Source organism: Euprymna scolopes, chromosome 39, assembly GCF_053919585.1.
Source record: "Euprymna scolopes isolate OS-2025 chromosome 39, ASM5391958v1, whole genome shotgun sequence".
In the NCBI taxonomy this organism is placed as follows: domain Eukaryota; kingdom Metazoa; phylum Mollusca; class Cephalopoda; order Sepiida; family Sepiolidae; genus Euprymna; species Euprymna scolopes.
In genome coordinates this window covers 68,905,775-68,922,787 of record NC_136520.1, presented here as the reverse complement: position 1 = coordinate 68,922,787, position 17,013 = coordinate 68,905,775, and the positions used below count along the sequence as shown (strand labels likewise).

Below are 17,013 nucleotides of genomic sequence, written 5' to 3'. Positions count from 1 at the left end.
TACCGTGAAAAAATGAACTCTTATGTCGACATAAAACTAGTGTTAAATAATTAAGTAATATTGTGAATAAAAATGATATTTTGTGAGGTCAATTCCCAAACAATAAAACTAGTATTACATACATCAGTGGTCCTGTTTTAACAGTGTCAGCGACCACAGCACTCCAAATTGTAGAGCCATGGTAACCTCAGGAAGACGAGTAAAGACAGTAGTTTTCCATTGCTTTCCGTCTTGATTGGGGGTGTGCATCTCCCATAATGAGTTAAATGTGTCTCCAGATACCAACCTGGAAATTCTATGACTCGGCACAGTACATATAGTGCCGAGCCTTCCCAATATTCACTCATCTGGTACTGGCCAGGCTCATCGTTGCTTCATTTCAGTGATCTGGTGAGAACCAGTGTTTTAACGTGATTATGCCATACAGTTATATTTCGGTATTAAAAAAATAAAAATAAATCGAGATTAAAGTGTGTAATTAAAAAAAAGCAAAAACAAACTATCTGAGGACCACATTAACAGGTTGTGGTCCACGGACTGCCTGTTGCACACCTCTGATTTAGACAGAGTTGCATGTGTGCTTAATAATATCACATTTTGTTCAGAAGACCAAGCATCTGCAGACTATGACGCAACTTCTATAACGGTGTTGGGAAAAAGGAATGAACCTAAACAGAGACAAGAACATGTCAGTCATAAAACTGTATACCTCTGTCTGACAACGTAAGGATGGGCCAATGTTTTATCTAGGCCTTATTCTTGCATATTGTATGAACTATTCAAAGTTATGCCATAGAAACGTTGATAAATATTTAAAAAAAAAAACTATCTGATCAGGTTGAATTTTTGCAACGTGGTTATTGTTATCAAAGACGATCAGATTCATACATTAAATTTGATAAATTCAAAAACAAAAATTCCATAATTTCATTTTGACAACTTTTCAAAGGTCAAGGTCATGAAAGATATGGGACTTAATTAGCTACAGTATGGACCAAACAGAGAGTCTCTACAATGAACAAAACTTAACCTATAGCCAAAAATTATGCCTTTCCTTTTTTCTTTGGTATCACCAAATTAAAGCAGTTCTAAATAATGCTATAACAGACATTTTGGTCAAATTTGGTAACGATTGGTCAAGTAATGGAGACATTAGATTGTACACAAACTCGAATGAAAAACTCTTCGGCAGAGGTAAAAGAAGCAGAAATGAAGAAGACTACCAGAAGCTTCATATTTCACCTTGCAAGGTGAAAGACTGTTGACCATGGAGTCGATACGGCAACGGACATACAATCATGTTTCCTGGATATTGTCTCAATCGTGCAATACTGTATTTATGGAAATGAATGCAATGTTTACAGAAGCACCAGTTCTCACCTGCACTGATCTGAAAGCAGCTCTCGCAATAGAGCATAACCCCAGCACGGAGGGACTTGGGGAAGTATTACTACAAAGCAAACCAGTAACATGTATCGGAATCACTTAATAGGTGATACCCCTTTTCTCTTCTCTGTAACCTCTTTTCCACAGAAGAGACACTGCAAGCCTGTCTCTGGTCTATCATTATTTTCATGGCAAGTGCTCATCTGAGCTCCAATCTATGATCCCACCTAGCCAAACTTTCACAAAAAACACCCGACTAGCTACAATCATTATCAACAATTTTTCCCACTCTCTATCTGTGTCTAAATCTAAATGCAGATTCCATGAACAAAGCTTCTTTCATAGAACTGCCTACCTGTGGAACACTGTTCCATTGGCCTGTTTCCCAGCCGCTTACAACATGGTAGCCTTCAAGTCCAATGTAAACAAGTTCTAGTTGAGCTGTGCTCCTGAATAATCCAAATTCCATTCAATCTGGTGCAAAGATTGTGAAATATCAGTAAATCGCGACCTCAACTGTCAGGGGTCAAATAACACAAAACTATAAACTAAACTGCATAAACGCTGGTTTAGTTAACAAAAAGGTCCTCTAGAAGTATAACCGTCATCAGAATTTTCTCAAAGACATGCATAGAAGGAAGTGATGCTCTCAAATAACCAGAAACCAATGCATAAGCAAATCACTTCCTGTATGCAGGAGGTATAAAGCTCGAGTCAAGAGTGTCCCCCTAGGTTTCGCAAATCAAAAGCGAAATTAACCCTCCTCCAATTAACCTCCTCATGACATGCAAGTGATTTTTTTTTTTTTTAATTTTTATTGACACTGAGCAAAGAAATACACAAATTGAAAAGGAAATTACTACAACAAGGCAGACCAGTAACATACGCAAGCAGAGCACTGATTGACACTAAGTAGAGATCTACACAACCGAAAAGGAAATGCTGGAAAAAAGTTTATAACCTAATAGGTCCCGCACTGTCTATCAAGTTCAAGCCCCTGTCACATCACTGTCATGTTGCATCCATGTGCTTGTTTTACAAGTGTTGCAATATTTTTGGCTCGTAATGGGGGGTAGGGTATAGTCTCTCACAGTTGGGAGATTCTATTTATAAACGCTGCTGCTAGGAACTGACAAATCAAATTAATTCACATTCTGCTTCCAACCAATCAGAAACCAAAATCGCTCAAAAAAAAAATTAGATCTTTTCTTTAGCACCCTTGCATATGTTTTCTTCGTGTCAACATGGGAAGAATCTTTTGTTCTTTGACTACAAAAGTATAAAGTCCGGAACTTGTACAGAACAGCTGTCCACTGAGAACTCATTATCTCCAAGACTTGTATAGAACAACTAACCATCGGAAACTGTTCTGAAACTAAACATGGCTTACAAATCAAGAACAAGTATTTCAACAGAATATGCTCCAATGAACTTGCTATACATGTGCCCCCTCAACACAAATAATCCAGACAAGCAACAAAATCTCATCCCTTCACTGTAGAGGTTTTCAGATGCCAGAAAGCTTTCTATTTTAATTTTTCTTTCCTTGAACCACTTGCCATTGGAATTATCTCCTTTCTCCAACTGTACCAACATGCAGAAACCTAAATGTAATGTGAACAAACATCTTGTTGCACAACTCCCCAATTATGATGCTCCTAAAAGTTGACCACTAATTCACAGTGGCCGTTTACATATATCAGTGGCAATGTGCATTGTCTGAGGTGAATAAAATTATCTAACAATCAACTAGTATGGAAACCTATGATTATAAGTTTTACAAAATATTATTGGCAGTAATATTCTATAAATACTATCCCACCTAAATAACAATTGCTCGATATGCAAGAGTTAATATTTCAAATGTATTCTTTGTCTTACATAGAATAATAAAAATCTTTTGATTTGAAAGATAACCAAATCACGTCATAAATTTCGAAATTTATTGAATGACTAAAATTTGAAATTTTATATATATATATATATATATATATATATATATATATATATAAGTATTTTAACGGTCCTTGCTCTGACGAACTGCAAGCACTTGTACCCCCTCGATGTAAATACCCCCAACAAACAGCTAAATCCCACCCCTTCACAGTAGAGATCCCTAGATGTAAGAGCCTTCTACTCCAGTAGTTTCTTCCCCAGAACCGCTAGACTTTGGAATCCCCTTCCGGGTCCCTGCTTCCAACTGTACCAACATGCAGAAGTTCAAGTGTAATGTGGACTGACATCTTGCTGTCCAACTCCCTACATAGTACTCCTGTAGCTTATGTCCCTGATAGTAGCTCCCTACATCAAAATGGCAACGTGCCTTGTTTGGGGGTAAAAAAAAAAAAAAAAAAAAAAAAAAAAAAAAAAAAAAAAAAAAAAAAAAAAAAATTATATATATATATATATATATATATATATATATATATATATATATATATATATATATATATATATATATATATATATAATATGTATATAGACTCATTCAAAAATGGGTATATATCAATTAGAGGCATTAGGTAATTGAGAACACTTTATACCATGGTATTTCAAAGCCCAGTTATTACTCTATAATTCTTATGCTTTTATATTAGGTACCGGCAGCAGCATGAAAAATGAGTGGAATTTGTAAAAAAAAAAAAAAAAAAAAAAAAAAAAATGGTCAAATTTAGGTTATGTTCACCAACCTGTATTTCATTTGGTTGAATTTGCTTTTGGATAAAATATATATTCCATGAAAGAGCAAACCTTTCTCTTTTGTGTGGTGTTTATTTTGTATTTATTGAACAGAAGTTCAAATTTTACTGATTTATTTTAATAGCACCAACAAAAGCGATAAAATTTTGATATGAAATGCTAGCTGCTAATTTTTTTTTAAAAATCAAGAAAATCATACCCCTTATTTAAAACTCACAAATTTTTGCCGTTCAACCAATACAAAAAACTATAAAAACAGCATCAAATTAAGTGAAGAATGATCTTTATTTACATATAAAAATTACAACAAATATTAAAAAAGAAAAAAAAAAAAAAATATGTTTAATTGCTTTTAAAAAATTTTCTCATTTAATTTGCTTCTAGTGAATTAACTATTCACAATAACCATGGCAAATGTGATATTAAATTGAAGTTTATTCAATTTCTTATAAAATGATGCCAAGAAATTGTACCTAGCTTTATTCGCAAAAATGCGCAAGGCGAAAGAAAATTGCTGCACCTAGTCTTTTGGACAAAATTGTGTGAACCATGAACACGGCGAAAATGAGCGTGTCAATGGATGAAAATTGTTTGACTTTGAGGTAACTATACTGCTTCAATTTCAATATAAGCAATAAGAAACCATCTCTGTACATTAATTCATAAAAATTACGTTTGAATATTTTAAAAATTCAGAAGTATTTTGCAACATGTAGTTAGTACGTGTTCAGCTTTTTAACGTAAACAAATGAGTGATATTTTGGATTTTTTTCAAAAATTAAATTAATATGGTATCATTTTAGAGGGGAAACAAATAGGGAGTATTTAAAATAAACCATTTATAAAACTAGTAATTTAATTTTAACACGTTTGAGTATCGAAATATTCATTTATTCTGCGTTTTAACCCAGTTTCCTGAAAGTAAACAAACTTGGCAAAGGAGTATAAAAAAATGATAGACGAGGAGAAAATTGAATGGCACGATTCTAGCATTTTGTATTTATTTGAAAATGATATGGTGCATAGTAGATATTTAATTCAAGGCATGCGACTGCATAAAATTAAAGTTTGAATAAGTGTAAAAAACTATTGCCGTCTATAGATTAAAGTATGGTGCTTATTCACTTAGCGAACCGCGCTATTTTTAAATAGTATTTTCAAGTTAAATTAAAGTATTACGATAACTTTTTATATTAAATTGTTAGTTGAAAGTTCAAAAGCATTGCAAAACACCCTCCACTCTCCATGTTAAGCATGGTTTTCTAAATATTTCAACACGGTTCGCTCAGTGCATAAGTACCAAAAGTACAGACTAAACTAAACAAAAAAAAAAAAAACACACCTCTTCCACATGTTAGTTCACTTCATAAGTTTATATTGTTTTCTCTTGTTTTAACATTTTTGTATAATTTATTAAATTGTTAGCTGAAAGTACATAATTAAAAAGAAAAAACAACACAAACACACCCTTTCATTCACATGTTAAGAGTGGTTTTCTAAATGACGATTTGCAGCAGAAAAATGAAGAGCTAAGACAAAATAGAGATTTGTTGTCATTATTACAACAGCAATATGAGGAAATTCAAATTAAACTTGAAAGTACCTTGACTAACCTGCAGCAAAGAAACCAGGAGCTTTCAAAAATTAGACACTCAGCATTTTACAAGTGTTTGAAAAGATGGAGAACAAGATTGAGTAAGAAAGAAAAGATGGAAAGATTGCCCAATCAAATATTGTTAAAACAAATTTTTAAGTTGAAACTAAAACTCAAAAAGACCCAAACTCTCCTTTTCAATTCAAAACAACTTCGCAAGAAAAGCAAAAAAGAGAAAAAGGAGTTGAAAATTCAACAGATGAAATTTTATTTTCTTAATCAGGCCGAGAAAAGAAATGTTTCACAGTTATAGATTCAAAGGACCTGCCATCAGAGCGATCACCTTTAAGGTATGCTGACAAAGGCATGTTCTCGCCAAACAATATATTGTAAAGTGGATACTGTATTCCGGTCCATGTTACAGAATCTGACTAGTCTTATGAGTAACAGAACAAGTGTCATGAAGTCATTCAACAAAGCCTTCAACATACAGAGGAATACACTTGGCATTGATGAAAACATGGAGTTTTTGCATAGTAATGCTCACTTTTCTTGGCCTCAGTTCTGAATCCGAAAAAGTCTTTAGAAAATGGGAACAACATCTGAATGAGAAAATCGGAAGAGATGGTCTTGAAAAATTCAAAAGGTTTTCTTTAAGTTCAGAAAATGCAGCATATTGCTTTATCAGAACTGCTTGTTATGTGTTGGGACCAAAAGGTGATGAAAAAAAAATGGAGGCAGAGCCTCTTGGGAAGCCTATTGTCACCTTCAGTCATAAAATTCTAGCATAACAAGTTTTAGAAGGAATAGGTTTAACAACCTTTTGCAGACTGTTGCTTCAGTTCACTATCATCGAAATGATATTGTGAACTTTCTGCAAGATTTTTAAAAATTCCAAGGCGTAGCTATTGAGAAAAGTGCGAACAAACAAACAGACAAGGGTGAATTTACAGCCCCCCCCCTGTCAAGGCACCAATTACTATTATTCCTAATTTACATCTTTCAAATACTGTTTACAATTTCAGATACCCCATCTAAAATATACTGGCATAGCATAAACCCTGTATCTCATATATATACCCCCTCCATAGCTACAACTCATCTACATAATTGATTAAATGAGAACCCCCTTTCAAGTAACTTACCCTATATTCTCTCCAAAAATTTAAGCACATATACTGTCCACATACTCCTGCTATGACAGATATACAATATACCTGAATTATATAATAAAAACTATACTTCTATATCACAGATCAATATAATTTCCCAATTTCAGCCTAAATATTTTATACCGTTCCTAATGTAACTATTGCTAGTCATTGCATCCCTATTATGTTACCTAGCATCTTCGCTACTCTTTATACCATGTGATATAAAGAGTTCTCACTTACCTAACACCCCTAATTTGATGTATATCCTTTTTTAACAAATGAATAAATAAATAAATATATATATATATATATATATATATATATTTTCGCTTTCTTCCTTTATCGATTTCTATATAAGCTTAAAAAATATTTGTTGAGCTTTGTATTTTCCTGATAAGTTTCCTCTTAAAGAACTGATCTTATTCTATTCCTTTAACTACCCCATTATATATATATATATATATATATATATATATATATGTGTGTGTCAGAAACTTTGTGAAAAATATTGAACAATTCGACCCCGTCTTTCCAAGCTTATAACTAATCGAAAAATGTAATTCAAACCCTAATTTTTTTTCAATTAAAAGGGCAAGGACCAAGGTTTCATTAAAAAAAAAAAAAAAAAAAAAAAAAGGTTTTAAACTTCGGATTTTACAGATAAATTTCAAAAAACTTTTTTTTTTTTTGTTTTAAGTAAGAATATATTATTTATTGATCTTTTATCTTCAATTTGTGATATATAAAACTTTGGCACAAATTATTTACTTTTTAATAGACATTTCAAAATGGGGAGGGGGACGTGAATTTTTAAAAACACGTTTGTCTAAAATATTATATTCAGTTTATTGGAAAGAGCAGAAAATTTCACATTGACCCTGAAAATATCGTAAAAATAGAATCAATAGAAAAATTTTGATTGATTTTTGAAGTTTAAAAATTGAAAAATACTGAACTCGTAAAATTCAATTAATTTCATTACTGTTTGTTTTTTTTTTGTTTTTTTTTAAATAAAAAATAATATTTCTATTACTTTTTATACAACTTTAATAGTTTATTTTGGAAGTATAATCCATAAAGAAAATAAACAACCCACTTTTAAAAGAGAAATTACGAGTTTTTTTTATATTTTATTCGTAGTTTCGTGTGAGGGGGTGTCAAAAATTCCTACAAAAATTGATACACACACACACACACATATATATATATATATATTATAGTGCCCGGAAAACTCGTCCCCGGAACCCCCCCCCCCCTTTTACTAGGTAAGAAAATTGGTTCCTTATTGAATAAATATCGATTAAAAACACATTTTATTACCGTTTTTGAAGGAGATGCACCCCCATAATATTTTTTAATTATTTTTAACTCTTGCTTAAAAAAATAAACTTGATTACGGAGTCAAGATACGAAAAACGAAACCAAATATTTATTTAAAAAATACTCTAGTTTTAACACTTTTTGTGTCATTACAAAACAAAAATAAAGGAAAACACGTATTATCAAAGAAAGCAATTATTTTATTTAGAAGAATTAATTCAGTTTAAATAATTCTTGTGTTATTACAAAACAACAAAGAAAACACGGTCTTATGTAATTTTGGTACCGCGCTGAAATAATAACGTTATTTCGAAAGCCATTTTAACATCGGGAGAGGAGGGTATCGTTTAAAAGTCATTTCGGGGGCACTTGTGCAGTAGTTGTATCAGAATTTTTGTAGGAATTTTTGACACCCCTAACACGAAACTGCGAATAAAATATAAAAAACTCGTAATTTCTCTTTTAAAAGTGGGTTGTTTATTTTCTTTATGGATTATACTTCCAAAATAAACTATTAAAGTTGTATAAAAAGTAATAGAAATATTATTTTTTAAAAAACAGTAATGAATTTTACGAACTTAATATTTTTCAATTATTAAACTTTTAAAATCCATCAAAATTTTTCTATTGATTCTATTTTTACAATATTTTCAGGGTCAAAGTGAAATTTTATGCTCTTTCCACTAAACCGAATATAATATTTTAGACAAACGTTTTTTTTAAATTCACGCCCCCACCCCATTTTCAAGTGTCTATTAAAAAGTAAATAATTAATTTACTCACCAAAGTTTTATATATCACAATTGAAGAGAAAAGGTCAATAAATAATATATTCAAATTTAAAACAAAAAAAAGTAGTGTTTTTTAGAAATTTATCTTTAAAGTTCAAAGTTTAAAACCTTTTTTTAAACCACGTGGTTTGTTTTTTCTTTTGTTTATTTTTAATGAAACCTTGATCCTTTAACTGAAAAAAATAAAAATAAAAAATTAAGGCTTGAATTACATTTTTTGAGTAGTTATAAGCTTGGAAAGATGGGGTGGAATTATTCAATATTTTTCACGAAATTTCTGACACACCTACTTGTGCAGTACTTTAAAATATACAAATTTATTTTCTTTTGGAGGTGGGAGGCTCGTTTTAAAACTATATCTACCTCAGTATTTTCTTTAATTTTCGGACATTTTTTGTTAAAAATTATTTACTAAGTTATGTCGGGTCTGACATTACTTCTTATTTCTTTTTAATTAAATAAACTCTTTAAAATAAGTTTAAACACCAAAAACTTATAAAGCTAGGTAGAAAACGAAAACTTAGAAAAATCAATTTAATTTTTTTAAAAACATGTAAAATATTTTAAAAAATATTATGGGATGTGCATTATTACCTAAAAATATACAGATTTATTTTCTTTTTTTTTTTGGGGGGGGGGGGGGCTCGTTTTAAAACTATATCTACCTTAATATTTTCTTTAATTTTCTATTTTTGAGCAATTATCCTCCTAAGACGTGGCGTGATCCTCTCATGTTGGACATTTTTTGTTCATAAGTAACACTCGACATTACTTTCTTTTTTTTTTTTTAACTTAATAAACTCTTTAAAATAAGTTGAAAGACCAAAAACTTTCAAAGCTAGGTAGAAAACTAAAACTTAAAAAATAAATATTATGGGTTGTGTATTCTCTTTTAAAGACAATATCTCCCTCAAGAACGGTTATAAAATGTGTTTTCAATCGATATTTATTCAATAAGAGACCAGTTTTCCGGAATTTATATATATATATATATATATATATATATATATATATATATATATATATATATATATATATATAAAAGAGAGAGAGAGAGAGAGAGAGAGAACGAAAATAGATACATACAGACCCAGTGACATTTATTGAGTGGGTTTCTACTAGTACTTTACTTTTCGATTTTTGAGCAATTATCAAGAATCCACTGATGACCATCTCATGTCGGCCATTTTTTTTTTTTTTTTTTTGTGTTCTAACTTAAGATTCGGCACTACTTCTGTTTTAAACTGAAATGTTTTAAAATTAGTTAAAACATTAAAAAAATCTTATCCAGATAGGTAAAAGAGTAACTTATCTTGCCTTTGGTAACATTTGATTGTTATATATTTGTTGTTTTGACCACTTTTTCGTCTTGTTTCCTATACTGCAAAATGATCATAAATTGCCTTTTAGTGAATACGAGTTCGTCCGTCATTAATTTTTTTTAATAGGATTTTTAAAACTTAATTTTATTTTATATTTTTCGAATTTTTATTTCAACAAATATTCGATTAATAGTCTAAAAAAATCACAGAGGCGAAATGGTGAAAGTATGAACAGTTTATGAGTAGAGGTAAAAAAATAAAAATAACACGGAATTTGAATCTGGCCGGAAGTGTCAAGCTTTAAAAGCACGCTAAAAAAAAAGCACGTGATCTTTTAATCTTTTGATGCTTGTTAAAGAGTCGGCAAATCGATTTTTATAAATGATATGCCGTTTTCAGCAACACCACAAAAACAATATTACGTACTTAATTGCCATGTCGAAAATAGTACTATATAAAAAAAAATTTAAAATCACGAAAATTTATTGAGTAGAAAGTTATTTATAGTTCAAAGTAATTTTTACGAAAAATTAGTGAAATTGGATGTTTCTTATACGTTATAAAAGTAGACAGTAAGAATCTACACACAAGGGACATAACTCAGAACGAATATTATAATTACTTGATCATGGCTGCAATATTTGTTGTCTAAGTGATTATTTCACTAAAACCCTAATAGCAGTTCTACTTTCGTAATTTCTTGATATATTACTATTTTCGACATGAAAAGTACGTAACATTTTTTTCTTAATACGACATATTTAAAAAAAATAATTTTTTCTACCTTATCGTTTTTCGTCGTTTTTGGATATGCTTATTACTATAACATGACAATTAAGTAGAGATCATTAGTTTGCCTTGATATTCAATATAAAAAATTTCGAATTTCGCTTTAGTTACAATTTTTATGCAAAAGAAGAAAAAAAATGATAGCAACTCTGAAAATTCAGAGATATCCGATTGTGAAATTTAAAAATACATTTCCCAAATTCCAGTTTCTTTTTAAAGGTGCATATGGAAACAACCTCGTATTTAAAATATTTCAGATTTGCATTAAATTGGATCCATAGTCATGAATTTAGTCAGATTACCTGAATTTCAATTTCTCCTTAAACATGAATTTTAGACATTTTCTCTCTTTTTTTTTTTTTGGCTTGTTGTATAGAATAGAAATTATGTAATGGATTTTGATAAGGATTTTAATAGCATTGCATTTTGATTTTAAAGCTAACTATGGCAATGTTTGGTCATTAAATTATTAATTGAATCCAATTGTGTTATGCTAAAAAAAATGCAGTACACGAAGTTAAGACGCTGAGATTGGGCTCAGTTTACCTAAATATGAAATGCAAGTCACTAAGCACGAAACGAAAAACGAAACCATATGGAACCATTTCTTGTTTTAACAAAACGAATTAAAAAAAAAAAAAAAAACTTTCATTTTTTACATTTCTATAACTATTTTTCTAAATATTTAATTTATTCACATGAAAATGATTTAAAATTTCCACAAAGAAACTTTTTTTTTGTATATAAATGTTTAAGTTTTATTTTATTTTTGATAGCACCAGAAGTGTTAATAAAAAAAAAAACTCAGGACAAAATCATGTGATAAAACTTGTGAAAGAAATAACTTGTTTCTTTCACATTTTATTTCAAATAAGCATTATTTCAAAAAGACAAATAAAATTTCTCAGGTTCTTTTTTTTTTTTTCATGATAACAAGTGTTAAAACAGCAACAAAAAAAAAAGAAAGAAATGTAAATAAAATTTCTCAGTTAACACAGATTCGAAAAAGTTGTCAAAAAACAAATATATAACAAATAAATGTTATCAAAGGCAAGATAAGTTACTTTTCTACCTATCTGCAAAAGTTTTAAAACGTGTTTGAAAATCATAGTGTTTATCGGTATATTTGAAAAAGCAAAATGGCGGTGTGTGTGCTCGCTGTTGAATACGTTAAGTTTGGGAAAATGAGTTCAAACTAAATTACACAAATACTGTTAGTAACGGTAACATATATTGAGTGAGTTTCTAACAGTATTTTGAATAATTATTTAATTTGAACTCATCTTCCCAAACTTACCGTATTCAACAGCGAGCACGTGTCAGAAATTTCGTGAAAAATAGTGAATAATTCCACCCCGTCTTTCCAAGCTTATAACTCCTCGAAAAATGTAATTCAAGCCCTATTTTTTTTTTTCAATTAAAAGGAGCAAGGACCAAGGTTTCATTAAAAAAAAAAAAAACAACGTGTTTTTTTTTTTGTTTTTTTTTGAAGGTTTTAAACTTTGGGACTTTACAGGTAAATTTCTAAAAAACACTACTTTTGTTTTAAATTTGAATATATTATTTATTGACCTTTTCTCTTCAATTTGTGATATATAACACTTTGGTGAGTAAATTAATTATTTACTTTTTAATAGACATTTCAAAATGGGAGGCATGAATTATTTGACCCCCTGTCTTTCCAAGCTTATAACTACTCGAAAAATGTAATTCAAGCCCTAATTTTTTTTTTCAATTAAAGGAGCAAGGACTAAGGTTTCATTAAAAAAAAAAAAAAGAAAAGAAAAAACAAATAACGTCGTTTAAAAAAAAAAAAAAAAGGTTTTCAACTTCGAACTTTACAGGTAAATTTCTAAAAAAAAAAAAAAAAAAAAAAAAAAACACTACTTTTTTGTTGTTTTAAATTTGAATATATTATTGACCTTTTTTCTTCAATTTGTGATATATAACACTTTGGTGAGTAAATTAATTATTTACTTTTTATTAGAAACTTGAAAATGGGGTGGGGGGCGTGAATTAAAAAAAAAAAACGTTTGTCTAAAATATTATATTCGGTTTATTGGAAAGAGCATAAAATTTCACATTGACCCTGAAAATATTGTAAAAATAGAATCAATAGAAAAATTTTGAATTCGTAAAATTCATTAGTTTTTTAAAAAATAAAAAATAATATTTCTATTACTTTTAAAACAACTTTAATAGTTTATTTTGGAAGTATAATCCATAAAGAAAATAAACAACCCACTTTTAAAAAAGAAATTACGAGTTTTTTTTATATTTTATTCGCAGTTTCGTGTTAGGGGTATGTGCCACATCGCCATCTTGCTTTTTCAAAATATATCGATAAACTGTATGATTTTCGAAGCGATTACACGTTTTAAAGTGAGTAAAAACACTAAAAACTTTTGCAGATAGGTAGAAGAGTAACTTATCTTGCCTTTGATAACATTTATTTGTTATATGCTTTTTTTTTATCACTTTTTTCGAATCTATGTGTATAGCGACACAACCCCTAATTTTTTTTCGTGATAAGTTAAAAAATAAAAATACGATATTTTTTTAGATTAGGTCCACCTCCACAATTTTCTTTTAAATGACAACTTTTAATGGTTTTCGACTATGCTGACTACGAAAATTGCATTGAAATTTTGCAGAAATAATTAGTTATCGAGATATAAAAAGTTTTATTATGCATTGTATTTTTCGGCGGCCATCTTTTTTATGCGCGTGCAATGTCAGTCATAGATGAGTAGATTTGTTTATGGCGCGCGCACGCGCGTAAAAATGGCCGCATATACAATAATACAACTTTTTACATCTCGATAACTACTTATTTCTGCAAACTTTCAATGCGATTTTCGTATTCAGCATAATCTAAAATCTATAAAAGTCATCATTTAGAAGAAAATTGTTGCGGTGGGCCTAATCTGAAAATTTACCGAAAATAGTAAATAAAATTTCTCAGTTTTTTGGTTTTTTTTTGTGATAACGAGTGTTAAAACAAAAACAAAACAAAACTATTTATAGAAATATAAAAAAATGAAAGTTTATTTTTTTTGTTTCATGATAGCACACGAAAGTGTTAAAACTAAAATATTTTTTGGAAATAAATTATTTCCAAATAGTTTCGTATTTCGTTTAATGTTTACCAATTTCCATTGCATATTTAGGTAAACCGAGTCAGTGAAGTCACTGAGTCACTTACAACGTCTTAATTTTGCGTACTGAATTTTTGGACATAACCCCACCAACAGGTTAATAAAATTGCAACTAATTTGATTAAGATGATTTTAGTTTCAATGATGGATGGACATCTGAAAGCTGAATAGTTCAAGATTCAGCATTATTATTTTTAAAATTTATAAATACGATTTGATTTTTATTAGTTATTTTGGTTGCCTTTCCGATCATTGTTTCCTCTTCACTTCCGGTTGCTCCTTCGTTTTTAATTGAGTTTTTTACATTATCTTTCGCTTATTAAATTGTTAGATGAAAGTATAGAATAGGTACAGGAAGCCCCCCACCTCTCACTATGTTAAGGACTTTCCTAAATAATAACGTTAATATTTGGACAAAAAAAAAAAAAAAAAATCTTAACATACGGGGGAGGCAACCGGAAATGAAATGGAAACAGAAATCGTAAAGATAACACCAAAACCAATTGTTTTTAGGTAAATTTTTAGTTACTTTCAACGCTAACAATCACCTTTAAAACGACGACTTTTATAGGTTGTTTTCAAGTATGCTGAAAACGAATATCGAATTTGAATTTACTGCAGTTTTCCGAATATTAAGCAATGTAATTCCTTATGTTAAGACAGGTGGCCATTTTTGTGCGCGCATAGTTTGGACGCTTACACGTATAAATATGTGAACCTGTCTTAACATAAGGAAATACATTGCCTAATATCTGGAAAATTACTTGTTTGCAGCAACTTTAACTGCGACATTCATTTTCAGCATACCCGAAAATCTATAAAATTGTTACTTAAAAAATGATTGTTAAGGTGGAAAAAGTAAGTAAAAAAGTTTACCTATTTTTATTCTGATTTACTAATTTTTTTTTTGGGGGGGGGGGTATTCCGAAAGAAATGACGTTGGATAAACGTTTGCATCTCGTAGACTTTACACACATCGCATGCTCACTATCCCATTTCATTGAAACAACAAGGATGGCAGCCAATTCAAACTACTAGAAATTACGATAGGTATTTATATCTCGAAAACTATTTGTCTGCGTTAATTTTCCCTGCGATATTCGTGTTCAGCATACCCAAAAACCTTTAAAAGTTGTCGAGTTATCGAAAAAATGTAGAGGCGTCTTTAGTTAACTTTGACTGATAAAGTGTTTTGTTTGTTTTTATTTTTTTTTTTTTTTTTACTAAGAAAATTAGATTTTATGACGAAACGAGACATTATTTTGATCCGCCATGTTTTATAAATAAAGGAGGAGACAATTGAATTAGTACTATCGAGATCAATCTACGATTAAGAATCATAAAAAATTATTTTATATAACTACTTGAGCAATTTACGTGATTTTTGGAATATGACATTTTCGTTCCGTCACTGGTGTACGTACATCATACAGTTTTTTTTTCGCCAATTTATTCATAAAAAAAAAAAAAAAAAAGGTTTAATTCTAATTAAGCACGAAGTCGTTTAATAAAATAATTCGCAGGATGTGAGATTTTAAAGTTTTAAAACAATAACAATTTCGTTTCGTTGTTTTTTTTTTTTTTTTTTAAATAAACGAAACGAAATTGTTAATCTTTTATTTATTTTTTTACACAACCAAGCAACTCGTAGACGATTTAAATATGAATAATTTATTTTAATTTAAAAACGTTTGCGGGTTACCTTGCACGATGAATAAACTGCCAATTTTTCCAGCTTCTTTGGTCTTGGGTGATTTCGGACTTGGGCCTTTTTCTGTGCAATCCTCTGTAGATTGTTGGAGCGACTCATCTCTCCCGTAGCCGTCGGCTGGCAGCCCTGGCGACTACCGGCCGAGCTCGTCAGACATGAAGGTTCACCGCTGGACACGACGACCGACGAGTTCGAAAGGAGACTCGGGTCGGGAGCCGACGTTTGCGAAACGGCTAGGGACGACGACGACACCACAGACGAGAAATTAGACGAAGTCGAAGAAGCAGAAGTCGGTGCAGAGTTAATACTTGTGTCGCCATTGGTGGACGCCATGTTTGAACCTATTCTCACGTTCGCTTGTAAGGCCGCATTGGAAAAAAGAAGATATTGTGTTCGAGTTTGTAAGAACGGATCATCGGTTGAGCTGCGGGTGTCTGTATGGTCCTTGTTTGTCGCTGAATGGTCCTGTTTCCGGCTGGGTGGCTTGTCTTTTGTTTTTATTGTTGTTTGTTTTTGTTATTGTCGAGGACCAGATTATAGAAAAAACGCGTGCGACCCCCAGAAATTGCTTTGTTCTTTTCTCGATTTAGCAGCGGCGCAAGTCAAGAACGATAACTCGCATTAACAACGCGATTATCTCCCCTTTTGCTTTCCACCACTTGCGAACGCAGCAATCGCTAGATGCAGCTAAATTATTATAATTACTATATGTAACTACTCGGCGTTACCCGGGAATTCCTTTTCGTATCTTTTTTCTTTTCTTTTTTTTTTTACTTTGATTGCGCACAGATGTTTTCGTCTTTTCCAGTAATTATTTTTTGTTAGAAAATAAGGTAAATTAACACTCTCCTAAAAAAAATGAAATTTTATTTTTTTAAGCGATTACGTGTGACCAGCCTGAAAAACTAGTAGAAAAGATGAGAAAATAGAATTTACAGTGGAAGGGAGGCCAGTTTCGTATATAAATTTATAGTGAAATGATTATTAGTTTCCAGGCAATTCTAATTTTGTTTTAACCACTAACTCTAAGTCCGAGGGACAATTGTTTTTTAAATTCAATTTTCACCCCAAACAAGGTACAGTGACAC

At 30.5% G+C, this 17,013-nt stretch overlaps 1 protein-coding gene across 2 annotated transcripts in view; it reads right to left on the bottom strand.

Annotated features, from left to right (window-relative positions):
• LOC145263832 (histone acetyltransferase KAT2A-like) overlaps positions 1 to 16,601 on the bottom strand; it is a 110,734-nt gene extending 94,133 nt beyond the window's left edge. For both annotated transcript variants that reach the window (XM_080120897.1, XM_080120898.1), the window contains exon 1: positions 15,917 to 16,601. In XM_080120897.1, coding sequence (XP_079977023.1) covers positions 15,917 to 16,258 — 342 coding nt within the window. In that variant the 5' untranslated portion in view covers positions 16,259 to 16,601. The remainder of the gene's footprint in view (positions 1 to 15,916) is intronic.
• Positions 16,602 to 17,013: the final 412 nt, after the last annotated feature.